At 42.9% G+C, this 27,679-nt stretch overlaps 1 protein-coding gene across 7 annotated transcripts in view; it reads right to left on the reverse strand.

Moving 5' to 3' along the window:
• Positions 1–19,021, reverse strand: part of NHSL2 (NHS like 2) — a 542,601-nt gene extending 523,580 nt beyond the window's left edge. For 4 of the 7 annotated variants that reach the window (XM_033945435.1, XM_033945432.1, XM_033945431.1 and 1 more), the window contains exon 1: positions 18,347–19,020. In XM_033945435.1, the coding sequence (XP_033801326.1) occupies positions 18,347–18,683 (337 nt within the window). In that variant the 5' untranslated portion in view covers positions 18,684–19,020. Of the gene's footprint in view, positions 1–18,346 lie in introns of all 7 variants that reach the window. The other 3 variants (XM_033945433.1, XM_033945438.1, XM_033945437.1) reach the window with 1 other exon arrangement.
• Positions 19,022–27,679: the final 8,658 nt, after the last annotated feature.

Raw genomic sequence — 27,679 nt, forward strand, 5'->3', positions numbered from 1 at the left:
AGGTGCCACATGAAAGGCTGCTTAGGAAGCTGTGGAACCACGGGGTGGGAGGGGATGTGCACCGATGGATAGAGCACTGGTTGTCGGGTAGACTGCAGAGGGTCGGAGTGAAGGGCCAATATTCTGACTGGCGGGAAGTCACGAGCGGTGTGCCGCAGGGATCGGTGCTGGGGCCGTTACTCTTCAACATATTTATCAATGACCTGGAAAAGGAGGCAAAGTGCGAGGTTATAAAATTTGCAGACGATACCAAACTGTGCGGCAGAGTTAGCTCCAGGGAGGAGTGTGAGGACCTGCAAAGGGACCTAGACAAGCTGGAAGACTGGGCGAACAAATGGCAAATGCGCTATAACGTGGAAAAATGCAAGGTCATGCATATAGGGAAAAAAAACCCGTTGTTCAACTACAAATTGGGGGGGGGCATTGTTGGGAGAAAGCAGTCTTGAGAGAGACTTGGGAGTGCTGGTGGATGCATCACTGAAGCCATCTGCACAGTGCGCAGCGGCCTCAAAAAAAGCCAACAGGATGCTGGGCATCATAAAAAGAGGCATAACAACCAGGACGAGGGAAGTCATCTTGCCACTGTATCGAGCGATGGTGCGTCCGCATCTGGAATATTGCGTTCAATATTGGTCGCCGTACCTCAAGAAGGACATGGCGGTACTCGAGAGAGTCCAAAGGAGAGCAACGAAACTGGTAAGAGGGCTGGAACACTGCCCATATGCCGAGAGGTTGGATAGGCTGGGGCTCTTCTCTCTGGAAAAAAGGAGGCTCAGGGGTGATATGATAGAGACCTTCAAGATCATGAGGGGCATAGAGAGGGTGGATAGGGACAGATTCTTCAGGCTGAAGGGGACAACAGGTACGAGGGGGCATTCGGAGAAACTGAAGGGAGATAGGTTCAAAACGAATGCAAGGAAGTTTTTTTTCACCCAAAGGGTCATGGACACTTGGAATGCGCTACCGGAGGACGTGATTGGGCAGAGTACGGTACAAGGATTCAAACAGAGACTGGACGGATTCCTGAGGGATAAAGGGATCGTGGGATACTGAAAAAGCTAACCAGAAAATAAGTATAGAAACCCGACCAGGTCGTGCATGTGCAAGACCGGAGGGCTAGGACTTTGATGGGAAGATAGGACTCAATAGGAAACCAAGGTGGCATGGGGGCCCCTTCTGGTGATTTGGACAGGTCGTGACCTGTCTGGGCCGCCGCGGGAGCGGACTGCTGGGCAAGATGGACCTGTGGTCTGACCCGGCGGAGGCACTGCTTATGTTCTTATGTTCTCCTCGTGTAGGTTCCGTGACCAGCTGCTCCAGGAAACAGTCCCTCGTGGCTTCCAGGAATTTGGTCTCTCTCACGCAACTTGAGTGCCCGATACTCCAGTCTATCCCAGGGTAGTTGAAGTCCCCCATCGCCACCACACTTCCATTCTTGCATACCTGCCGCAGTTCAGTCTCCAGGTCCCGGTCGATTTCTTCCGATTGGCCAGGCGGACGATAGTATAGACCCAATTTGATGTCTGCTCCAGATCCTCCTGGTAGCTTAACCCATATTGATTCCAAGCCGTCCGCCCTTACTGTTGTTTCCATTTTGGTTGAGGGTATGGAGTCCACATATTACTTCCATTTGTGCTCCTCTTTTACAATCTGCAAAAACAGCATCTAAAGTATACAAATTTCTCCAGGCTACTAAGATCCTGCTTGAGGTTAACTGCAAATGGAATGTACAACTAGATTTACAGTTGACCTCATTACAATGGGATGTTTTTTGGTCCAAATCAATTTGTCCTTCTTTGTCTGTAGCCTTGTTACAATCCTCGTATTTCATTTTGCATAATGCTTACTGGACTCCTGCAAAATTTGCTAAGCTTCCACGTAAAACACCTGACACCTGTTGGTCTTGTAATAACTGAGCAGGCTCATTATCTCACATGATTTTCTTTTCTACTAATTTGTCACAATATTGGTCTCAAGTATGGCATACAATATGCAATGTATTTTTTATATCTGTTCCATTATCATATGACATTTTTATATTACGATTGTCTAATCCTAAGATTAGCATTACATCCATTAGTTCCAGGTTATTTGATTTTATGATAGCTCTGGCTCTGCATATTGTGATCCTCCATTGAAAGAATAATTACCGTATTTTCACTCATATACCGCGCACCCGTGTAAAACGCGCACACGGGTATAGCGCGCGGGGAACAGAAATTTATGTAATAAAATTTTAATATAGCGCGCACACGCGTATACCACGCATGCTAAAACCTCCTCCTGCCTACTCCGAACCGGCATCCTCCCCCCCCCCGCTCGCATCACCCCCCTCCCCCATGAGCCTACATCCCCCCCAGCACCGCAAAGACAACTCTTACCCGATTGGGCACCGGCACCGGCACCAATGCACAGGATGTGCTAGTGCCAGTGCCCGAAGATCCTCCCTCGTTGGGCTGGGCTGGGCTCCGGCATTCCCCCTGCGAACCAGCATCCTCCCCCCCCCCGCTCACATCACCCCCCCCTCCCCCGCGATCCTACATCCCCCCCAGCACCACAAAGACAACTCTTACCCAATTGGGCACCAGCACCAGCACCAATGCACAGGATGTGCCAGTGCCAGTGCCCGAAGATCCTCCCTCGTTGGGTTGGGCTGGGCTGGGCGGTGCGAGAGAGATCCTCCTTCTTCCTGTGCCGGGCTGGACTAGGCTTTGAGCATTTGCGCATGCTCAAAGCCTTCTGGTCTCGCTCTCTCCGAGATAATCTCGGAGAGAGCGAGACCAGGGGGATGTTCGCAGGGGGATGTAGGAGATAATCTCGGAGAGAGTGAGACCAGGGGGATGTTTGCAGGGGGATGTAGGAGATAATCTCAGAGAGAGCGAGACCAGAAGGCTTTGAGCATGCGCAAATGCTCAAAGCCTAGTCCAGCCCGGCACAGGAAGAAGGAGGATCTCTCTCGCACCGCCCAGCCCAGCCCAGCCCAACCCAACGAGGGAGGATCTTCGGGCACTGGCACTGGCACATCCTGTGCATTGGTGCTGGTGCCGGTGCCCAATCGGGTAAGAGTTGTCTTTGTGGTGCTGGGGGGGATGTAGGATCGCGGGGGAGGGGGCGGTGACGCGAGCGGGGGGAGGATTCGCAGGGGGAATTCCGGATCAGAATGAAAAAAAAAAAATTTGTACAACGTGCATGGTTATGCACGGTTTGTAAAATCGTGTATAACGCGCGCGTTATATGCGTGAAAATACGGTAGTATGTCAACTATCATGAAAGGTGGAATAACTTATGTGCATATAGGAAATATGAAGAGATTATAGCATTAAAGCACAATCATATATCATCCTTTATTAGAAACTGGAACATCTTAGACACCTAGAGGGGCATAATTTAAAAAAAAAATCTAAGTCCCCTTTTGGCCTAAGGCCTTAAACTTGAAAGTAGAAGGAGGGAAAATGTCCATTATAAAAAAAAAACGTCCAAAAGGAGGTTTTTTTTTATAATGGCCTGCCTCTATGTTCAGCTGTTTAAACACCCAGACCACCACTACGTCTAAACTTACACCATATAATCAACCCTAAAAAAGCCTGTCCCAAACGCCCAAAACAAGGGCTTTTAGGTGAAGGAGGAGCCAGTCCTTCACCTAAAAGCTGGATTCTATAACCGGTGTCTGTCAAAAACAACACCGGTTATAGAATCTCCCCCTACAATGATTGGGCCAGGAGAGAGCCCAAGCCCTCTTGCCCCGTGGCACCCCCATCTTCCCCGACTCGATGGGGCAAGAGGAGCCCAAGCCCTCTTGCCCCGCGGCACTCCAACATTCCCCTACTGGATCGGGGCAAGAGGGAGCCCAAGCCCTCTTGTCCCAGCGATCCTCTAACCCTCTCCCTGCTGATAACGATCAGGCCAGGAGGGAGCCCAACCCTTCCTGCCCAGGTGAACCACCTACCCCCCACCCCCACTAAAATATGGGCAGGAGGGATCTCAGGCCCTCCTACCCTCGATGCACCCATGCTTGCCCCCCCCGAACTCCCGATCGGCCTCCCCACTGACCCGCGAGTCCCCACTGCCGACCACTCGATCCCCCCCACCCCCAATACCCCCACCTTAACATCGTTGGCCGGATAGACGGGTGCCAAGCCCGTCCGTCCAGCAGGCAAGCCATCGCAGGAATGGCTGGCCTTAGGGCCTGATTGGCCCAGGCAGCTCAAACCCCGCCCACAAGTGAGGCCTGAGGCACCTGGGCCAACCAGAATAGGCCCAGTAGCCTACCTATTCCAGTTGTGTATTTTGTGTATGTAGGTGATTGTGCATAATTAATTTGTATGGCGTTATCTAGTTTGCGATCTGCACCCAAAAACTTGGGAAGTCAGTCTGTCAGCTGTCAACTGCTAGACTGCCACATGGATGTTCTTTGACTGATCAATTTTCATCTCTATGACAAAGGAAAACCTTTAGCGGAAAGTTATAAGTTGGCGTGCAGTCAGTGGTGGTGGTATGGGTTTGAGACAGGATACCAACACAATGCATAGACTCTGTGTTGGAAACTGAAGAAACTACACCAAGAGTATTTGTCCCTAAAGAAACACAAAATTCAAAAGAGAAGGTGATAGACAGAATGAAGAAATCTTTAAAAGTGAATTGTTGTTTGATCATCAAAAAAGGATGTTATGACTGAACTTAAAAATGAAGGTTGAAAATTCCTACAGAAGCAAAGGCAGAATGTGTTTTCTTGCTGTATGAGTGGAGTTGACCTTCAAACCACTGCAAAAGAATGCAAAAAGAGGTAGCGTGAGGAAAAGAAAATCATGACAAAAGATGTGCTGAGATATTCCCCTGAAAATATTCCACCTGTTAATCGTATATATTAAATACCTTTCAAGAAAGAAGTAGGAGCCACCCAGAGGAAGGGGTTAGAAATTTGATTGCAGGAGAGCCCTTGAATCTTATGGACTTTCTTGAAACTATGATATCTGATACTTCTGAGAGAGTTAGTTTATTGGTTTCATTCGTGTTTGAGCACGATGCGAATGCATTCTTTAGATTATATTTTCGTAATTCACAAGTTCTATTCTTTGGGGAAAAAAAGTTTGAATCTACCCTGATGTTACCAGGCAAACACAAGAACAAAGAAAATTATTTTTGGCTATGAGAACTGAAACTGACTTTGGGTGCAACTTTTCTTTTGGCCTGTCCATGTAAATGTTTGGTTAAACACCTTGGAGTTAAATATGCATTTTTTCTACCTGAGTAGTTGCAAGCTTTCCTGGACATGAAGAAATTATCAGCGGGGAATGTTCAGCTATAAATGATCAGCAGTTTAAATAGCGGGAACTGTCTGTTGAGTCAATTCCTCTTTTCTTCTAATTTGAATTTCTCTTCAATATATCTGGGTCTTCTCTCTGAGCTTATGGTGGTCTGAGGAAGATATACTGTTACCTATTTTGTTTAAAGTTTTGCTATTTCCTTCTGTTTTTCTGAAGCAAGAGTTATCTTGTAAATCATATGAAAATTCAGTAAAGAATAAAAAAAAGAAAATCACAACAAAAGCTAGGTATGAGGAAAGGAAAACTAAAGCAGTTACCCATATAACATATAGCAGCACTTGCCTTTTTTGATGACAGAATCACACCAGAAACAAAGATGCTAATGGTGCAGAACTTACAGTGTCTGTTCTCTTAGGCTTCCTCGGCTGGCGTCATGATTGTAGCAGGTTTCCGAGTCTCGTCACATCTATGTACAAATAACCGACGTTTCAGCCATCATGCTATGGCTATTGTTGACAGACATTCCACGACATCTCATGTGTACAGATGAAATGGAACCTATGACCTTTGAAAGTCTTGTAACAGAGAACACAGTCATTTTTTGATCTCTTGATTGAAGGACGATCAACATAAGTGAAAATATTTCTGAAGAAACATCCCACAGAGTGGACCGACGATTCAATTTTCAAGGAACTTTGGAATCGGGCATCCAAACTGATTGTTAATAATGCAGCAGAAAAAGGGATAAGCCTCATTGAAAAATGCAATGATACTTTGGAATAAGATGAACAGAAGCAATCTGTTCTTTGGCTAGTGGCCAGTCACCAAAAGAAGTTTTCTTCTGCATCAAAGGCGGCTATTATGTCATAGACCATTGATTATTTGTCGAGTGTACAAGAATTATAATACACTATTAAGCTTAGTGGTAGTTAAAAAAAACAAAACTGTGAAGTGGGGCAACCCTTAAACTTTGTTTTAAGTAAAATTGTGTGTGTTTTTCATTTTTATATAAAGGAATAAAATCAACCTTGTGGACAAAAAAAATGTGTTAATTTTTTTTTTTTTTTTACATCCCTACTGTTTACATTGATTTTGCAGGGCTAATTACAGAGGAAGAGGTCATAAGTATTTTTACCCAGCCCTGTACCTGCATGTAATTTGCCTCAAGTTCTTCTTCCTCCTCCTCCTCTTCCTCCCTTTCTGGACCAGCCTCTTACCTCTTCCTTCTCCCTCTCCTCAACATATCTCCTTTTTCCTCCCTGGCCTGGTTCAAAGTATTTTATTTCAAAATTATGTTTTCATTTTACTAGGAGTGGCTAGTGGTTAGAACAACTGCCTCAGCACCATGAGGTTGTGAGTTTGATTCCCACTGCAGCTTCTTGTGACTCTGGGCAAGTCACATAACACTTCATTGCCCCATTTGAACCACTTTGATTGTGTAAACCACACAGAAAAAGCAGTACTGTACATCAAGTCCTAACCTCCCTTTAAAAAGTTTAGCATGGATGTCCCAAGAGGAATACAGTATAGGAACGGTACAGGAAAAAATAAGATCTGATATTTTTCCCCCAAGGGAGTAGACAAGTGTTAGCCACAGAAAGACATTTCAGAGAAAAGTGGCATCTGGAACAATATGTAGCTTGTTGAGCATGGTCATCCTTCCCTTCAGCAGCTCAACACAAATTTCTCTTCCTTAAACACAATCAAGACATTTTTTTAAATAATGAGACTGCTCAAGCACCCACTGAACTCAAAGAACTGGCAATTTAGCATGTATGCAGTGGGCAACTAAGGGGGCTGGAAGAGGGTGCAGTCAGTCTTCAATCAAATAAATGTACTGTTATGGAAGTATTACTGGAGCCACCATTCACTCAAACTTCAAATATGGCCAATAAAATATAAAGACAAAAAGTGGAGAAAAACAGACCTCAATATTATGGCTCCTTGACTCATAAGGCGTCAATTGGAGCCCTCATCAAAGGTCTCAAAAAAATAAAAAAAACAACTCCACATAACATAGATAATAATTCATAGGAAAAGACTCTGTGATGGATCCAAGATGGCTGCTTGCTGCTTTAGCTGAGTAACACGCCCTGGGAGTCAGCTAAAATTTCTTCAAAAACTTTTTCGCAGTAGTGTGGAAGTTTATCTCCCTACCTGAAATGCCTAAGAGACGCGGCCAAAGTGCTGCTGCTGCCTCGCGTCACCCCGGAGGAGTCCCGATGGGCACAATTGAGGATATCCTAAAACGAATGTAAAATGCTCCAGTCACGTCGGTGAGCAGTCCGCAGGAAGTGCCGCGATTGAGCGAGACCGCTGTAGCCTTCCAAGGACCTGATACAACCCTTAGCCCCGACGTTCAAGCTCCGCCCCCGCAGCCCCGGACAACGAGCTCTCCAAGGGGTGAGGAAACCCCGGAGATAGAGCAGTTTCCGTCCCCTGAGGCAAGTCTACCAGCTTTGGAGAGCTCAGAAGGAGGGGCACTCTATCGGGAGAGCCCAGCCAAGGATCCGGAGATGGTTTCACCTGCGAGTGGGGGAAATTTTCAGCCGGAGGAGAAGAAAGAGATTTCTGAAACTGGTGAGAACTTTTTCACTTGTCAGCAGCAAAATGTTATTAATAAACCCTCTGAAGTTACTCTTGAGGCACTTTGGGATTTGGTGGCTAATTTTGGTAAAGCCATTAATTCCCATTTTCAATACATAGAAGGGAAACTGATTGAACATACAAAGGAACTCAAAGAAGTCAAAATGGGACTGAGTGACTCTAAATCCAGTATTCAGAAAGTTGAACAGGACTTAATTTCCTCCAAAAGGATTCAAGAGACAATAATTAAAGATAATGTTAATCTTAGGAGGAAAATTGAAATGTTGGAGACCACAGCACAAAGTAACAATTTAAGATTGATTAATTTCCCTAAAGTCACCTTGGTGACCCCAAGGGAAATGATCAAAAGATATTTTCAGGAAATTCTGGGAATTTCAGATAAACTATTACCTCTACTTTCTCAAGTGTATTATCTGCCAGCTGGTGGTCAAAGTCAGCATCAGAGGCAATGGACATCTCAGCATTGCTTGAGACGCCAGATAGAGAAATTGCGACCCTAGCAACATTAATAATATCTGTAGCTCTCCAACCTGATAAGGCATGGATTTTGAGTCTATTCTTTAAGAATAAACAGAAAGAATTTCTTGGACATAAAATACAGATGTTTTCCCGATTTATCACTCGAGACGCAGAAGCGTAGGCGTGAATTTCTACTACTTAAGCCAGGATTGTTAGCTTTAGGGGCTACTTTTACTTGCGACATCCTTGCAAGTGTATTATTCATCACCAAATGAATAAGTATGTTTTCTTTGAACCTTTTCAATTAACTACTTTCTTGTCTATATCCCAGTTGGATAAAGGAAAATCTTAAGCTCATTAGAAAGTTATGCATTTTGCTCTTAGCTCAAGACAGCGATTCTTTAAGTTCACTTTTATTCTCTCACTAAATGTGTAAATTTTGGATCTAATTTGAGGACTTGAGAAAAGTTAAGCCATTGTAACTTTTATGTCCCTTTTTTATTTTTTTTTCCTGGCTTGTTGTAGATTGTATTTGGCTTAATTTCTTTTCTGTACAAGTTTAATGCTTGATATTATGTTGAAATTTATAAATAAATAATAATAATAAAAAAAAGATAATTCACAGTCTATATATTCTGGCTTTCAAACACACATATTATCACTTGGGAGACCACAATAATAAACCTCTCTAGTTTTGAGGGTTACTCAAATAAATGTTTTCAAAATTATAACAATGGCATAACACCGAAGATAATCTTATAGAAGGAATTCCAGATGAATATCAATGAAAGGCAAAAAAAATATCATGTATTTTAAACTTTTTGAATCCTGGAAATATTTTCATGATCTTTTCCAATTAAAGCTATCAGGGGGTAATCTATAATTTCATATTCTGCTCTTTTCACTGGTTTTCAGCATTATATCTGCTTAATTTCTCTTCTCCTCCCTGTTTCTTACTAAAAAAAAATATAAAAAAGCACAAAAAAATCCTTCTCTTTCCTCTGCTAAATCTTATTTCCTCTTCCTGCAGTTTTGTTTAAAATACTGTGTTTTAGGTGTTTTAGGTGACTAAAGTAGGGAAAATCCTGTTATAAATCCTGTGTTTTAGGGTAGCACTGATAGAACCTGCAGTTTTGTTTAAAATACTGTGTTTTAGGTGGTATAGAGCTGATATTTCTGGTGCCTGTGGCTCAGGGTGACTAAAGTAGGGAAAATCCTGTTATAAATCCTGTGTTTTAGGGTAGCACTGATAGAACCTGCAGTTTTGTTTAAAATACTGTGTTTTAGGTGGTATAGAGCCTATATTTCTGGTGCCTGTGGGGTGACTAAAGTAGGGAAAATCTGTTATAAATCCTGTGTTTTAGGGTAGCACTGATAGAACCTGCATTTTTTTGTTTAAAATACTGTGTTTTAGGTGGTATAGAGCCTATATTTCTGGTGCCTGTGGGGTGACTAAAGTAGGGAAAATCTGTTATAAATACTGTGTTTTAGGGTAGCACTGATAGAACCTGCAGTTTTGTTTAAAATACTGTGTTTTAGGTGGTATAGAGCCTATATTTCTGTCTTACCAGTATTCAGCCATTGTTTTCTGCTGATTAGGTGGAGAAGGGAGGGGTTCTGTTTTACTTCTAAGGTTAATTGCATTATCTTTGGGACATTGCTGAAACAAGGCTGCCCTGTGAACTTCTAAAAGCTAAGTTACTCACCATTTCATATTCTGCTCTTTTCACTGGTTTTCAGCATTATATCTGCTTAATTTCTCTTCTCCTCCCTGTTTCTTACTAAAAAAAAATATAAAAAAGCACAAAAAAAATCCTTCTCTTTCCTCTGTTAAATCTTATTTCTTCTTCCTGCAGTTTTGTTTAAAATACTGTGTTTTAGGTGGTATAGAGCCTATATTTCTGCCTTACTAGTAGTCTTACTTATAGTCCCACCAACCCCAGGGACCACTATTCATATATAGAGACCCATATAATCAGGACTTCACAACCAATCAAGATGACCTTTATTCTATGCAATCTCTGTGGTGCTTTAATTCCAAGACATACTATTTGGAGGCTTAAGGCTTGCCCCATCTGTCTTCAACTTGCCAGTATTAAGGAGGAGCTCTGCAAACTTAAACAGGAATTGAATACAATTAAAGCAGCTTCCATCACTCCACAAAATCATACCAACTTACCACCTCTACCTCAAAGAATAAAACAGCCCAGGAATAAATGGGTCACAGTAGGCTCAGGAAGACTGCGACATGTAACACAGAAACATCCACCTTCACTAATATTACCTCTACAGAATTCCTTCGTTCCACTAGTGCACTGCGATACTCAGGAAAACAGAAGGGAGGTGGGACTGGAACCAATGAAGGAAACTCAAGAGAACAAGAGCACCCTAAGTACAAATAAAAAAGCCAAAAACAGAAAACTATTACTGTTGGGGGATTCCATCATCAGAGGCATTAACCTTGGAACACAGGGCGAGGAGTCCAAAATAGTGAAATGTCTTCCAGGATCCTCAGCTACCAGGAGTTCCAGGCAAATACTGACTATAATTAAGGAAGAAACTAAGGATTTTAACACTGATGTTGTTATCCATCTGGGAACAAATGACCTGGCCAACAACTCCACACTTGCAGCACAGAAAGCTTTTCGGGAGCTTGGTGAGGGCGTGAAACCTTTTGTAAAGACTTTAGCTTTTTCTGAAATACTGCCTGCATATGGAAAAGGAGAGCAAAGAATGAAAAACACAGAGGACTTTAATAGATGGCTCAGAGCCTGGTGTCATCAAGAAGGCTTCAGGTACATAGGAGGATGGGGAAATACATGGAAGGACAAGAAGCTATATTACACTGATGGGCTACATATTACTACAGCAGGAAAAAGAAACCTTGCAGAGAAATTTAGACAATATTTTTCCAGGCATTTAAACTAGAAGGTGGGGGTGGTGTATGTACGAAGGACAATTATAGAGACCACCCCCGGCAAAAGAAAAGATGTGATAGTAGTAAAGGCTGCAACATAAGCAATATCAGCAACTCATTTCTTAGTATTGCAACGGAAAGTGAAACGACACAAAAATCCATACGAAAAAGGAGATTATTGCTGAAAAATAGCTGGAAAGCGATGACCACAAATGCTCGCAGTCTAAGCAACAAAGTTCATGATCTGCAAGCCCTGATATTAGAGGCAGATCTAGATATTGTTGCTATCACAGAGACATGGTTCAGTGAATCACATGGATGGGATGCAAACATACCGGGATATAATCTTTTTAGGAAGGACAGAGATGGTCATAAAGGTGGAGGAGTAGCTCTCTATGTAAAGATCAATATCCAAGCGACCGAAATGCAAGGGACCTGGGGAGAGGAAGAAGCGATATGGATTGCTCTGAAAAGAGAAGATGGAACTTCTATCTACGTGGGTGTAGTCTACAGACCTCCGACTCAATCGCAGCAAATTGATAAGGATCTGATTGTGGATATCCAAAAGTTTGGAAGGAAAGAGGAGGTTCTGCTGTTGGGAGATTTCAACCTGCCGGATGCGGACTGGAATGTTCCGTCTGCGGAATCGGAAAGAAGTAGGGAGATTGTGGATGCCTTTCAAGAGGCTCTGCTCAGACAAATGGTGACGGAACCCACAAGGGAAAAAGCGATATTGGATCTGGTTCTCACAAAAGGAGAGAGTATCTCTAATGTTCGAGTGGGTGCTCACCTGGGAAGTAGCGATCATCAAACGGTTTGGTTTGATATAACGGCTAAAGTGGAGAGCGGCCGCACGATACTTAAAGTCCTAGATTTCAAACGTACGGACTTTAATGCAATGGGAAAGTACCTGAAGAAAGAGCTGTTAGGATGGGAGGACATAAGAGAAGTGGAAAGACAGTGGTCTAAGCTGAAAGGAGTGATAAAAATGGCTACGGACCTTTATGTGAAGAAAATCAATAAAAACAAAAGAAAAAGGAAGCCGATATGGTTCTCCAACCTAGTGGCTGAGAAAATAAAGGCGAAAGAGTTGGCGTTCATGAAATATAAAAAAACCCAAGAAGAGGAGAGCAGAAAAGACTACAGGGTGAAACTGAAAGAAGCCAAGAGAGAGATACGTTTGGCGAAGGCACAGGCGGAAGAACAAATGGCTAAAAATGTAAAAAAGGGAGATAAAAATTTTTTCAGATATATTAGTGAAAGGAGGAAGATAAAAAATGGAATTGCTAGGCTAAAAGATGCTGGGAACAAATATGTGGAGAGTGATGAGGAGAAAGCAAATGTGCTAAACAAATACTTCTGTTCTGTGTTCACAGAAGAAAATCCTGGAGAAGGACCGAGATTGTCCGGCAAAGTTACACGAGAAAATGGAGTAGATTCTGCGCCGTTCACGGAGGAGGGTGTTTATGAGCAACTTGAAAAACTGAAGGTGGACAAAGCGATGGGACCAGACGGGATCCATCCCAGGATACTAAGGGAACTCAGAGAGGTTCTGGCGAGTCCTATTAAAGACTTGTTCAACAAATCTCTGGAGACGGGAGTGATTCCTGGGGATTGGAGGAGAGCGGATGTGGTCCCTATTCATAAAAGTGGTCACAGGGATGAAGCAGGAAACTACAGGCCGGTGAGCCTCACTTCAGTTGTTGGAAAAATAATGGAAGTGTTGCTGAAAGAAAGGATAGTGTATTTCCTTGAATCTAATGGGTTACAGGATCCGAGGCAACATGGCTTTACAAAAGGTAAATCGTGCCAAACGAACCTGATTGAATTTTTTGATTGGGTGACCAGAGAGCTGGATCGAGGACATATGCTAGATGTAATTTACTTGGATTTCAGCAAAGCCTTTGATACAGTTCCTCATAGGAGGCTGTTGAACAAACTTGAAGGGCTGAAGTTAGGACCCAAAGTGGTGAACTGGGTCAGAAACTGGCTGTCGGACAGACGCCAGAGGGTGGTGGTTAATGGAAGTCGCTCGAAGGAAGGAAAGGTGACTAGTGGAGTCCCTCAGGGTTCGGTGCTGGGGCCAATCCTGTTCAATATGTATGTAAGTGACATTGCTGAAGGGTTAGAAGGAAAAGTGTGCCTTTTTGCAGATGATACCAAGATTTGTAACAGAGTAGACACCGAAGAGGGAGTGGAAAATATGAAAAAGGATCTGCAAAAGTTAGAGGAATGGTCTAATGCCTGGCAACTAAAATTCAATGCAAAGAAATGCAGAGTAATGCATTTGGGGATTAATAATAGGAAGGAACCGTATATGCTGGGAGGAGAGAAGCTGATATGCACGGACGGGGAGAGGGACCTTGGGGTGATAGTGTCCGAAGATCTAAAGGCGAAAAAACAGTGTGACAAGGCAGTGGCTGCTGCCAGAAGGATTCTGGGCTGTATAAAGAGAGGCGTAGTCAGTAGAAGAAAGAAGGTGTTGATGCCCCTGTACAGGTCATTGGTGAGGCCCCACTTGGAGTATTGTGTTCAGTTTTGGAGACCGTATCTGGCGAAAGACGTAAGAAGACTTGAGGCGGTCCAGAGGAGGGCGACGAAAATGATAGGAGGCTTGCACCAGAAGACATATGAGGAGAGACTGGAAGCCCTGAATATGTATACCCTAGAGGAAAGGAGAGACAGGGGAGATATGATTCAGACGTTCAAATACTTAAAGGGTATTAACGTAGAACAAAATCTTTTCCAGAGAAAGGAAAATGGTAAAACCAGAGGACATAATTTGAGGTTGAGGGGTGGTAGATTCAGGGGCAATGTTAGGAAATTCTACTTTACGGAGAGGGTGGTGGATGACTGGAATGCGCTCCCGAGAGAGGTGGTGGAGAGTAAAACTGTGACTGAGTTCAAAGAAGCGTGGGATGAACACAGAAGATTTAGAATCAGAAAATAATATTAAAGATTGAACTAGGCCAGTTACTGGGCAGACTTGTACGGTCTGTGTCTGTGTATGGCCGTTTGGAGGAGGATGGGCAGGGGAGGGCTTCAATGGCTGGGAGGGTGTAGATGGGCTGGAGTAAGTCTTAACAGAGATTTCGGCAGTTGGAACCCAAGCACAGTACCGGGTAAAGCTTTGGATTCTCGCCCAGAAATAGCTAAGAAGAAAAAAAAAAAAAAAAAAAAAATTTTAAATTGAATCAGGTTGGGCAGACTGGATGGACCATTCGGGTCTTTATCTGCCGTCATCTACTATGTTACTATGTTACTATGTTACTATGTTACTATGTTACTATGCTTCATCTCGCATAACACACTGCTCATCAGCTGTTTTCAAAATGGCTGCAGCTCCGACTAGAATGTGCATTGGGATGAATAAGGGGGCCCTTGAAATGCTGCAAGGCTGTGTTGAATAGTGAATGCACAGTTATCATTCTAATGGCACAAGGCAGTGCTGTAAAAGTCTCCATACTTGGACGCTAGAAAATACAGCAGGGCCCTCATATCCACAGATTTTGCATCCACAGTTTCAATTATCCAAGGTTTACCAAGGCACTGAGTGCTCCCCCTGCATGCTACCCACTGTACCCACAGCAACCCCAGCATACCTCCTTAAATGTTCACTGGCAGCAAGCAGCATCTCCTGCCTACTGCTTGCACTGACCTGAGCTTCCTCCTTAAGGTCACATCCAGATCGCGGGACTAGGAAGTGACATCAGAGGAAGGAAACCCAGGCCAGCACAAGCAGCAGACAGGAGATGCTGCTTGCTGTCAGTGAAGATTTCAGGAGAAATGCTGGAGAGAGTGGTGGGTATGATGGGGAAGAGTGTGGGGAGAGTGCTCAGTGCTCTGGCCATGCTAAACCGTGTTATAATAACATTTGCAACTATCATGGTTTCATAAAACCATGGTATGACTTAGAACCTATTACCTGAGGATACAGGGGCCCCACTGTACTGTAATACAATTCAAACTGCATCAATATAAGAGTCTGTTTCACTGATCTATACAACGTATTCTCTTTTTTCAATGAAAAAAGAACAATCCAGAAATATCCAAAAATAATAAGAACAAGAAACCAGAAAGTCTTGGTTGCATAAGTCTTCACACTCATTGTCCAACCAAACCCAAATTAGCTCCAGTTCCAAAAACAAGGTTCATAATAGGTTCAACAGAGCCCACCTGTGTCCAATCATAGTTGATTAAATATTCCTGTGTGTGTTAGGGAGTGATTCTGCGGTAAAAGCCTAACCTGCCAAAACAATTATGCGATAATGTTATTGAGGAAAAAGGCTAAAAGGTAGACATTTATTCAAAACAATTCATGGCTGTTTCAGCTACAAAAGGGTCTTCCATCAAGTGCTGAATCTAAGAGTGTAAAGACACATGGAAATCAACACTTTCACCCTCGTTTTATAATTCTGCATGCACATTTTCATGCTTAGTAGGCAACATTGCATGCCCAGATTATAAAGAACAGTGCCAGTTAGGCATGCAAGTTAATTTGCAAATTAGCCAGTAATTGGCACCAACATCTAATTATTGCTAATAATTGGATAGTTAAAGCTATAGCCTCAGCACCCTGGTGGTTGTGGGTTCAAACCAATGCTGCTCCTTGTGACCCTGGGCAAGTCACTTAATCCCCTCCCCCATTGCTCCAGATACATTAGATAGATTGTTAGCCCACTGGGACAGATAGGGGAAAATATCTGAGTACCTGAATAAATTCATGTAAACCGTTCTGAGCTCCCCGGGAAAATTGGATAAATAAATAATTTGCAGTTATACCTTTAACTACACAGTCACAATTCTAGAAACAGCTTGAAAAAACATAACAGCAAGGGGGCGTGGATGTTGAAGGAGTAGGAGTTCTCAATCCAGTCCTCTGAACCTACCTAGACAATTAGGTTTTCAGGATACCCGCAATGAATATGCATAACATAAATTTGTGCACCATGAAGGTAGGGCATGCAAATCTTTCATGAAAATCTAACTGGCTAAGTGTGCTCTGAAGAATGGGTTGAGGACCCCTCCTCTAGTGGAATGGGATGCACTATTGTTGTGGGAAATTCTATTCAAAACACATCAGCGTATCCCCGGTCGCAAACGAAAGTAGGAAAAACAATATTTATTTTTTTTAAGATCAATCGAAGAAAAACAAAAGACGCGGGGCACAGCGACTTCCGACAAAATAATAAAAGAAGCTGCGGTGCAAGAAAGGCACTTAGGATCGCAGAGAAGAGAGACAGGGCTTTCAGGCTCCGCGGAAAACTAAGATCTGAGGACCACGTTGAGGAGATGCGCCCTCTAGTGGAGCGGGAAGGCACATGCATGCGCGGTGCAGCACTAGCAAACTTTAAGATCTTCAATCAAGTTTGCTTGAAAAGCTGTCCACATCGTGGCTCCATGGATGATGTCACCCACATGTAGAGAATATGCTGCCTGCTTGTCCTGGGATAATGAATTTTTAGGGACTTGTCAAACTACTGCAAAAACCCAAACATGATTTGGGGAGAGGCCCTATGACAAAGGCAGGAATGTATGTTTCACTATGGCCCAATTTTGTTCCATTCTTAACATGCATTATTTTTATTTAGTATGTGTTAATTTAGGGCTCCTTTTACTAAGCAACGTTAGAGCATTTTACCGCGGGCCGGTGAGGTAAATGTGCCGACGCTCACTGAATTTCTATGAGCATTGGAACATTTACCTTGCTGGCCCGGGGTAAAATGTTCTTACGCTGCTTAGTGCACGCTAATATGAAATGACATACACTTAGGGCTCCTTTTATGAAGCCGCGGTAGCGGCTTTAGCGCTCGCAACTTTTTAATCACGCGCTAACCCCCATGCTAACTGAAAAACTACCGCCTGCTCAAGAGGAGGCGGTAGCGGCTAGCATGGCCGGCAGTTTAGCACGCGCTATTACGCGCATTAAACCGCTACCGCGGCTTCGTAAAATGAGCCCTTCAACACAAAACAGCACGTGCATAATTTCATGATAGTGTGCACTAAAATGAAATGACCCATGATGAAATGGAACAAAATCGGCACAAACAAAATTCCAGACCTTAAGTACTATAAACAGGTATGGCTCTCAGGATAACCAAATTACTCTGGATCTGGAAACAGTTTCTGCAACTTTTATAAATACTGCAATTCTGAAACCCAAGCGTGTCTTGGCAATCAAGGACCAGAGTTCACCATTCCTAAGCTAGAGACAAGGATAGGAAGCAGTAGTTCAGAGCACAAGTGCATCTTGCAGAGACTGAGAACAGACATGCCAGCTTAAGGGTTTCTTCTTTCCATCCAGCTATGAGAGGAGCACTGGCACCTGGAAGAATACTGAACACCTGCCAGCACTCCATCTGAAACTTTGCTAGGCTTTGTTTTTAAATAGGTAATATCAGTTTCCTTAGCAGTGAAATAGTGCATTATTAAAGCACCTGTTACAACAATATAAAGGAACAGACTAAAGGTTGCTACATGCTTGCAGTTGCTGAATAATTGAACAGCTCTCAAAACATCTGTATAACACATAAAATCCAATATAATCCTCAAATGGGCTGGCTGAAGTGCCTTACATTCCTAGAGGGGCAGGTCTTTTCCTTTTCATTCAACAGCCAAAAACAGGGCATTAAAAATAGATTTCAGAATATAAAGGACATTAAACCTGAAAGGAAAAAAGAAAGAAGGAGACAGTTCACAATGGGAGACGATAGAGAAAGCATCGTCAAAGCGATGAAAGCAGGATTTGGAAGAAAATAAAAGGCCACAAGGAAGGGGGGGGGGGAGAGAAATACCTCAAAAGAAAAAGAGAAGAAACAGAATGAAGACATGGGAAAAAAGGAGTACAGGAAAAGTACAGATGGAGAAAGTGAAAGGAAAGAAAGCTGAGAAGAATGGAAAAAAAAAAGTGAAAACGTAGAGAAGGAAGAACACAAACGAAGATGACCGATTAGGCTAGAAGAGAACGGAATGGAAAAAGAGCAGATTATAGAAGAGTGAACAGAACAGCGGAGTGAGAATATACCCGATAGGAATAAGGCACCCAGATGATAGCCAATAAGACAGCCGAACCCCAGCTCCCCCCCCCCCCCTCCTTTACCTTGCTTGGTATGTCCCGGCTGCCCCCTGCGCCCGGACAGCAGCGCGCACAAGCGGCTCGTCCTGCGCTCGAGACTCCGCGCGCGACTGCGCAGGGCCAGCAGGTGCTCCTCCAGTTCGTCCAGTATAGCCAGCGAGTGGCCGCAGAGATCGGCGAGCTGCCGGAGCAGACTGACCGCGGCCAGGCTGCACACATCGCCCAGCTCCTGCACCGGCGCGGCCGAGCGCAGCCACAGCCGCCCGGGCTCAACCGTTCGCTGGTAGAAAGGCATCGAGCCCGGGGAGCGAGACCGAGCTGGGCTGCCCGCCTTTAAAGTTTTGCTAGTGCTGTAGGTCATAAACCCGTCCTCGGTCGGGAGCCCTGTCCGCCTCCTTCCTAGCTCTCAGCTGCAAAAGTCCAGCGTGTCCCTTAGTGATGAAAAATACAAATCATTTCGCTTGCTTTTTTGCCGTAAAGACACTTCCATTTCAAACGCTAGGAGCAAGAGGGAGGAGGCAGCAGAAGTCGGACGTTTTCTAGATAGGGATTATGCGTTAAAGAAGGCATCGGGGCGATAAAAAGTTATATGTCATCCCTCGGTTTTCTGTCTCAAGGAAAGGATTTGCTTAACGTTTATTGGGTGGTTTCCAGATTGTTTTAAAAAGAAATGATTCTCGGGGCTCTTAATCTTGGATTGCTTTCTCGCACGTGCAAGGGGGTGTGGTCAGAGCGAATTCGGCCAGGAAGCCACGCCCAATTCCCCAAGGGTCGCTGTCCCTGCCCTGCTGCTGTCTCGTGGTGCATGACTGCCTTTCTTCACTGCCAAGAGAGAAAAAGTGCAGTGCTTGGAAATTCGAATGTTGTTACCCTACAGACTAGAGCAAAAACAGCAAATAAGTAGATTAAATGAATAACGTATTACAGGACACTTCAAAACTGTGTACTTAAAAAAAACAACTGGTATTTCTGTCCTCCTTTCAGCTTAGTTGGAACCAGGCTGGGAACTGGTGCATAAACTTTCAATCAAGGATCATACACACTCTCCCGCCCCTGTTTTGCAGTTAAGACCAACCAGCCAGCAGCAGAGAGCAATGAATAAAGACCTGGAGGCAGTGTTAGCCTCTGAATAGCCTAGTGCCAACCCATATTCAATTTGTCTGGCTAAAAAATCTGTCCCAGCTGTGACCTGGTTTTATTTGCAGTTCACCAGGGATAATCGCCCTATTTTTAAATTCCAGCTTTTGGATGTTACAACTGTACAGTGATCTGCTGCTGCCCCTCAAGGCATTTTCTCCACAATTTCCCTTTCAAGCACATGCATTTCTTCCTCCATCTCTTATGCAAGTCTCTTCACCCCTCCCCTCCCATCTAAGCACCCATTTACCCATACTCATAGGCAGTGGATTGGGTGGACTACAGGGGCCATGGCCTCACCAATCTTTTACCCAACACAAGATCAATAATTATGTTCCTACCCATATTCCCTCCTATCAGGGCATTCCCTCTTTCCCATTAAAGCACCCATTTCTCCATGCTACTACTACTTATCATTTCAATAACACTGCTAGACTTACACAGTGCTGTACATTAAACATTCAAGAGACACTCTGCTCAGTAGAGCTTACAGTCTAATCAAGCAGACAAGACAAGTAGGGGGTTAGGGAGTTTCTGAGAGAGGGAATGAAAAAAACAGACATGGGTGCTTTACAAGTGAGAGGGAGTTAGGAGTTAAAAGCAATATCAAAAATGTGGACTTTTAGCCTAGATTTGAATACTGCCAGAAATGGAACTTGACGTACAGACTCAGGCAATCTATTTCAGATGTAAGGTGCAGCAAAAAGGAAGGGACGTAGCCTAGAATTGGTAGTAGAGGAGAAGGGTACAGAGAGGAGAAACTTACCTGATGAGCGGAATTCCCAAGGAGGGGTATAGGGAGAGATAAAAACAGCAGAATGAATGCACTTGTAAGTCAATAAGAGGCATTTAAACACAGTAGCATAGTAGATGACCGCAGATAAAAACCCAAATGGTCCATTTAGTCTGCCCAATCTGATTCAATCTCAAAATTTGTTGGAGGGGTTTTCTTCTACACTGGAAGATGTAATGGGTCAATTTGATAAACTAAACAATAGCAAATCGTCTGGAACAGATGGTATACATCTCAGAGTGCTGATAGAATTGAAAAATGAACTTGCAGAGCTAGTGTTAGTAATTTGTAATTTTTCTTTAAAATCCAGCATAGTACCAGAAGACTGGAGGGTGGACAACATGATGCTGATTCTTTCTTCTTCTTTTTTTTAAAATATCTTTATTCATTTTAAAGCCAAAAATAAATGCAACATATTTTACAGACATTTTATACTTTAATAGCACTTAAAATCAGTCAACATTATATTCTATGACAAATAAATATATCACCCCCTCCCCGTCTATATATCCAAAAATTGCACTCTAAATTTTAAAAATATCTTCCCACCAAACCTGGACGTGTATTATCAAAGAGGAAAATCAACAATCACTCCTTACAGAATTTTGTCAATGGCTCCCAAATATCCATAAACTTCCTATAATGTCCTTGTTGTATGACCATCATCCATTCCATTTTAAAAGTGTAACACAGAGATTTCCACCAAAACGTATAATTTAACCAATCCCAGTTCTTCAAAATAAGTTGTACAGCAACCCCTATCATTATAAAGAGAAGTTTGTTATTCCGAGCAGATATTTGGAAGGGCATAATCGAAAGGGATGTCTAAGTCCGTTTACATCCATCTCGCAAGTCATCCAAAGTTAAAAAGAGCCTAAGACACATTTTCGAAAGAGACGTCCAACTTTTTTTTACTTTCGAAAATCATCTAATTATACGTCCTGCCGACCTGATCGTCCAAGCCACTAAATCGTCCAACTTTATACCACATTTCCGTCCAACTTTCCATCCAAGTCCAAAATGCCTAGATCAAGCCCTGTTGGACGTGGGAGTGGTCTGCAAAGTGATGGATTGAACATCCAGACATGCCACCTAAATAGTGGGGTATCTTACAGGGCACTGCTGTGAACTTCATAAAAAGGGTGCCATGGCTTCTCCTCTCTACAGCTCCCTTATAGGTGACGGTGAGCCCCCCAAACCACCTCCAGAATCCCCTAAACCCACTTATCTACCACCCCAATAGCCCTTATGGCTACAGGAGCCACTTATATGCCAGTAAAAAAGGGTTTTGGGGGTGTAAAGGGCAGTGCACATGTTTAAGTATCAATGCAGTGATTACAGGGGCTTATGGGCATGGGTCCTCCTCTCTATGGATCCCTAACCCACCCCCAAGATGACTTAAGCTGCCTCTGGGCTGGACGACTAGGCTTTCCTATGCCAGGCGGCCAGGTGATGATGGTCTGGAGGCTGAAATTTAAAGTTGTGAATAAAATTTTTATGGGGTGGAGGGGTTGGTGATCACTGAGGTAGTGTGTGGGGGTCTGTGTTATGTGTTTGCAGTGCTTATCTGGTGACTTTAGGTGGGTTTTTGTGACTAAGTCACAACGTCCAAGTTCCGTCAATCCTGGGCTGTATAACTTTCGGTTATACATGCTGTACAACTAAGTCTAAGCCAGCCCACGTCCCGCACAACTCCCACCCTCGACATGCCTCCCGAAACACCCCGTTTAGCTTTGGACGTTGAGCAGCATTATGAAGGCCTAGGTCGTTTAGAAATACGTCAAAAACCCGTTTTTATTTTCGGGGCTTGGACGTTTTTGACAAATGTTCATCCAAGTGCCAACTTAGGCCAGTTTTTGGACGTTTTTCTCTTTCGATTATGAGCCCCTTGGTTTTTAGTCCTCATTAACGACCAAATAGGATGATATCGTACGTCAATGCCACTGGATTTTCCAATATTTTGTTCACTTGATCCCAGATGGATCTCCAAAATTTAAGTATCAAGGGACAATAGTACAATAGATGATCCAATGTCCCAACTTCGAGATGACAGTGCCAGCATCTATTTGACTTGGAACTATCTTAATTTCTGTAATTGAACAGGGATCCAAAATGCGTGGACACTGATTATTAAAAAAGGGTTCCAGAGGTGATTCGAGAAATTATAGACTGGTGATTCTGACTTTGGAGCCGGGCAAAATGATAGAGACTATTATAAAGAACAAAATGACAGAACATATACAGTACATAAACATGGAATAATGAGAGAAAGCCAACATGGGTTTAGTCAAGGGAAATCTTGCCTCACCAATCTACTGCATTTCTTTGAAGGGGTGAATGAGCATGTGGATAAAGGTGAGACAGTTGATCATGTGTATTTGGATTTTCAAAAGGCATTTGACAAAGTACCTCATGAAAGACTTCTGAGGATAGCAGAAAATCATGGGATAGGAGGTAATGTCATATTATGGATTAAGAAGTGGTTCAGACAGAACACAGAGTAGGTTTAAATGGTCAATATTCTCATTGGAGAAGGGTAAATAGTGGGGTTTCCCAGGGGTCTGTGCTGGGGCTGCTGTTTTTTAAGATTTTATTAATGATCTAGAGATGGGAAGAACTAGTGAGATAATTAAATTTGCTAATGACACAAAGTTGTTAAATCGCAAGAGGATTGTGAAAAATTGCAAGAGGACTTTGGGAGACTGGGCATCAAAATGGCAGATGGCATTTAATATGAGAAGGTGCAAAGTGATCCATGTGGAAAAGAGGAACCCAAACTATAGTTATGTGATGCAGGGTTCCATAGTAGGAGTCACTGCTCAAGAAAAGGATTTATGCATCATCATTGAGGATACTTTGAAAACCTCAGCTCAGTGTGTGGCGGCGGCTAAGAAAGCAAATAGAATGTTAGGAATTATCAGGAAAGAAATTGAAAACAAAGAAGAAAATGTTATAATGCCCTTGTATTGCTCTATGGTACCACCATATCTCAAATAATGTGTGCAATTCTGGTCGCTGTATCTCAAAAAAGATACAGTGGAATTAGAAAAGGTACAGAGAAGGGCAACGAAAATGATAAAAGGGATGGGATGACTTCCCTAAGAGGAAAAGCTAAAGCGGCTAGGGCTCTTCAGTTTAGAGAAAAGATGACTCAGGAGTGATATGATGGAGGTCTATAAAATACTGAGTGGAGTGGAAAGGGTAGATAAGAATCGCTTGTTTACTCTTTCCAAAAATACTAGTACCAGGGGGCATGTGATGAAGCTACTAAGTAGTAGAATTAAAATAAACCAGAAAAAAATTTTTTTTCATACAACGTGTAATTAAGCTCTGGAATTTGTTGTCAGAGAATATGGTGAAATCAGTTAGCTTAGCAGGGTTTAAATAAGGTTTGAATAATTTCCTAAAAGAGAAGTCCATAGGTCATTATTGAGATAGCTTGGGGAAATCCATTGCTTATTCCTAGGATAAGCAGCATAAAATCTGTTTTACTAGTTGAGATCTAGCTAGGTACTTGTGACCTGAGGTAGCTATTGTTGGAAACAGGATACTGGGATTGATGGACCTTCGGTCTGTCCCAGTAAGACAATTCTTATGTTCTTATGTTAACTTTATGAGGAAATGGATAGAGAGCCAATGAATTGACTTGAAGAGAGGGATGATGTGAGCATAGCGACTCTGGCAGAATATAAGTCGTGCAGCACAATTTTGAATGGATTGAAGGGGAGAGAGATGGTTAAGTGAAAGACTTGTAAGAAGCAAGTTGCAGTAGTCTAGGCGAGAGGTAATAAGGGTATGTATGGATAAGGGTTTTGGTAGGGTGCTCAGAGAGGAAAGGTTGGATTTTAGTAATATTATCGAGAAAGAAACAACAGGTTTTGAAGGTTTGTTGGATTTATGTAGAGAAAAAGAGAAACATGTCAATGATGACCCCGAGGATGTGAACTGAGATGGGGAGGATGAAAGTGTTATCTCTAATCTAACTACTTTCACTTCGATTATTGATTTTTATGTGAACCGAGTCGAGCTCCTTTTGGGGAGATGACACTATATGAATCCAAGATTTAAATTAGAGGGGAGAGGAGAAGTAAGTTTAGATCAGGGATCTCAAAGTCCCTCCTTGAGGTTCGCATTCCAGTCGGGTTTTCAGGATTTCCCCAATGAATATGCATTGAAAGCAGTGCATGCACATAGATCTCATGCATATTCATTGGGGAAATCCTGAAAACCCGACTGGATTGGGGCCCTCAAAGAGGGACTTTGAGACCCCTGGTTTAGATGGACTGTCTCCCATGTCCTCCTCCATCAAGCATTCATTTTTCCTTCCTCACACCTTTCCATTGACATCTTCACCAGTTAATCCTCTATTGTTCCTTTGAAACCCTATCCTCTCCTGTCAAAAAAACCCATCCCCAAATTGTACTTAGAATAGGTTTTACCTTTACTTAGTTTACCAGGCCGAGAGGATCAGAGATATCATCAGCCTCAGAGCAAGAGCAAGACAGTCAATCCTGAACAACTGTTCCATGGGGGGTTATTGTAGTGAGGAAAAAGTAAGAGATGGTATGCTCCTGAGTTGCTGCAGAATACTGGAGTCCTGTTCAGGAGAAGCCTGGGATACACTGGGAATTTGTAGACTAGTGATGCCTGCTGGAATATTGCTGAGGCCACCCAGTGTTGGGTAAATAATATATACAGTATTGCTAAGTAATATCTTATGGTTTATTGTGTATTATAATTTAATATACTGCCTTTCCCAAGGCGATAACAAAGCAGTGAACAATAGACAATAAACACAAATCTGAGAGGAAAGAATTCCAATTGCCAAAGGAAAAAAAAATAGAAAGAAAGGTTAAGAAAAGTAAGAGTATAAATAATATATTGCGGGCAACATATCACTGGTAATATATTTATTTTTTAAATGTTGTACCGCCAAAAGTCTCAGCGGTTTCCAGAGTAACATGCATAAAAGCATAAAAATACGAATACACTAAAACATAGCAGTCCAAAATCGTCACACATATAGCTATTCATACAAACACACAAAAGTCCTTAACAATACTTCCAGCAAATACTCATCAGCTGTAGTTAAGGGAAAGCAAGGCAGTTTCAGAGGAATAATTATCATACCGTATTAGAAATAAGCATCAACAAATAGCTTAGGGCTCCTTTTACAAAGGTGCGCTAGTGTTTTTGTCGTACGCACAAAATTAGCACGTGCTATAGCGCACGCTAGCTGAAAAATTACCACCTGCTTGAAAGGAGGCGGTAGTGGCTAATGTGCAGCATTTTGAGAGTTTAAGGGTAACACATTTGGGATATTTTGTATTTTGCATAATACCATCAGCACAATCAGTAACACTGAATTTAATATGCGTCAGAAAAGAGTATCTTCACTTCACATCCCTCATAATACTCATCACCTAATACAACCCCAATTTGTTCTACTACTGAAATTAGAACCAAACTCTGTCCACAGCACAAACCAACTCACTCAAATTACTTCTGCATATCCCCACTCCATTCCTTTCCCACTGCTCTTACCCTGTCAGGAGCAGACTTCCCATTCCAATCAGAGGCCTACCAATTTTCAGTCTCCATCCCTCACACTCCTTAACATATATATCACCCCACTACTGGTCACCCTCTCCTTGATACAGTTGACCAAAGAACAGCCACCAAACCTAACCTCAGCATCGCCAATCTCCAAAAAAAGTCCAAAAACCCTCAGTAAACTCCAACAAATAAGCCTACAATATAAAAATCTATACTTCACAATATCTGGTGTTGTTATAAAGTGCTGGCATAACCTGACATAACTACAGGCACCTAAATGTGTTAAAGAAGAGCACAACTCACAGTATTTTGTAAAATGTGCATATAACTGGGAGCTTTACCCATGCCTCACTCATGTATATGCCCTGTATTCATCCCATAGCACTTGCGCATACTCTTATACACAATGACTGGAAAAAAATGGGACCCTCAACATTTTTCCAAATAACCCCAAAATGTCCTACTGCAGCAGAACCTTCCTTAATTAGTGTGGTTATTAACCTTAATTGGAGTGGTAATTGACTTCACCAGTTTTCAGCCAATCAAAACTTTTTTAATTAATAATTAAGAGTTTGGCACCGAACTCTTAGGATGCGTAGCAATGACTAAGTCGAGGCACTCTCTGACACCTAACAATGCCTATCTGAAAAATAGGTGTGGTTAGGGACAGAGAATAGACATGGTTGACTTGGGCGTCACTAGGTGTCCATGTTAGGTGCTGGTAAATTAGGCCAAGTAAAAGCTGGCATAATATACCGGTGCCTACCTCCAGGATGCCTAGCGATGCCTAAGCATGCTTAGTCACCGCTAGGTGAGATTCTATAAGCGATGCTTAGAGGTTGATTGACAACTGCACCAAGTGGTACTTACAATGTAGACATGCTGTTTATAGAATCTAGCCTTTAATGTCCAGGGGTATAGATATGGGTGGACCACCACTTCGAAGTCAGGCCCACCCAGACAGTGGCAGTGGTATGGACAAGTAATATGTGAACTGAAGTTAGTACCAGTATCTACACCATCTAATGCTCACCTTAGGCCCGATCAAAAAATTGATCCTAATTACACCACTGCCAATATCTATGAACCTCAGTTTTCTACTAACTGCATCTTTCTGGTTAATTTCAATCAAACATATTGAGTAGCAGAGTTGAGACTGCAGTGTCCATATGCAGAAGTGATTTCTGAATAGGCAGAATAGACAACTGCCTATGAGCAGCACCTCTGCCACAGAAACTCTACCTTTGTACTGTAAGTAACTCTTCTTTGTGACTCATTCTTTATTTTGTGATGGCTGGCTCGCTGAGCTTCACTTAGGGATTCTTCCATATCTGCTGCAACTTGCATTTCAGAGAGGGACCCTCTCCCCCCCAAAGCTGGCTATGATTTTGGAGGCAGGTAACTGATTGTCCCATGGCAGCTGGAGGGTTAAATCTATCACTACCATGGGCAGAAATCTAAGGAGGAAGAGTCTTCCCATGGAGAATAGGGAAGGTGTCTTACTGAAGAACAGAGAGCAGCTGGGTTGGGGGGGGGAAGAGAGAGTCTTCTAGTTTTTCAGCACTTTTAGAATTTGACTCTGTAGGTATGTGGCTGCCAATGTCTAAATCCAGCCCTGAAGACAAACAGGAGAAACTGCCTTCACAACAGTGAGGGGCACAAAAACAACAACGAAGGAGACCAGATGGTGCTCAATCCTTTTTATTATCAAACAGACTCGACACGATCGTGTTTCGGCCCAAGAAGGCCTGCCTCAGGAATCTGGGTGTTGAGTAATAAAACCAAAGATGGGTCAATCCAAATGTCCAAGTATTGCAATAAAAACACTGAAAAAAAACAAAATGATGACTGGCAATGATTGTAGCGAACAA

This window comes from Geotrypetes seraphini, chromosome 5 (genome assembly GCF_902459505.1).
Source record: "Geotrypetes seraphini chromosome 5, aGeoSer1.1, whole genome shotgun sequence".
Taxonomy (NCBI): Eukaryota; Metazoa; Chordata; class Amphibia; order Gymnophiona; family Dermophiidae; genus Geotrypetes; species Geotrypetes seraphini.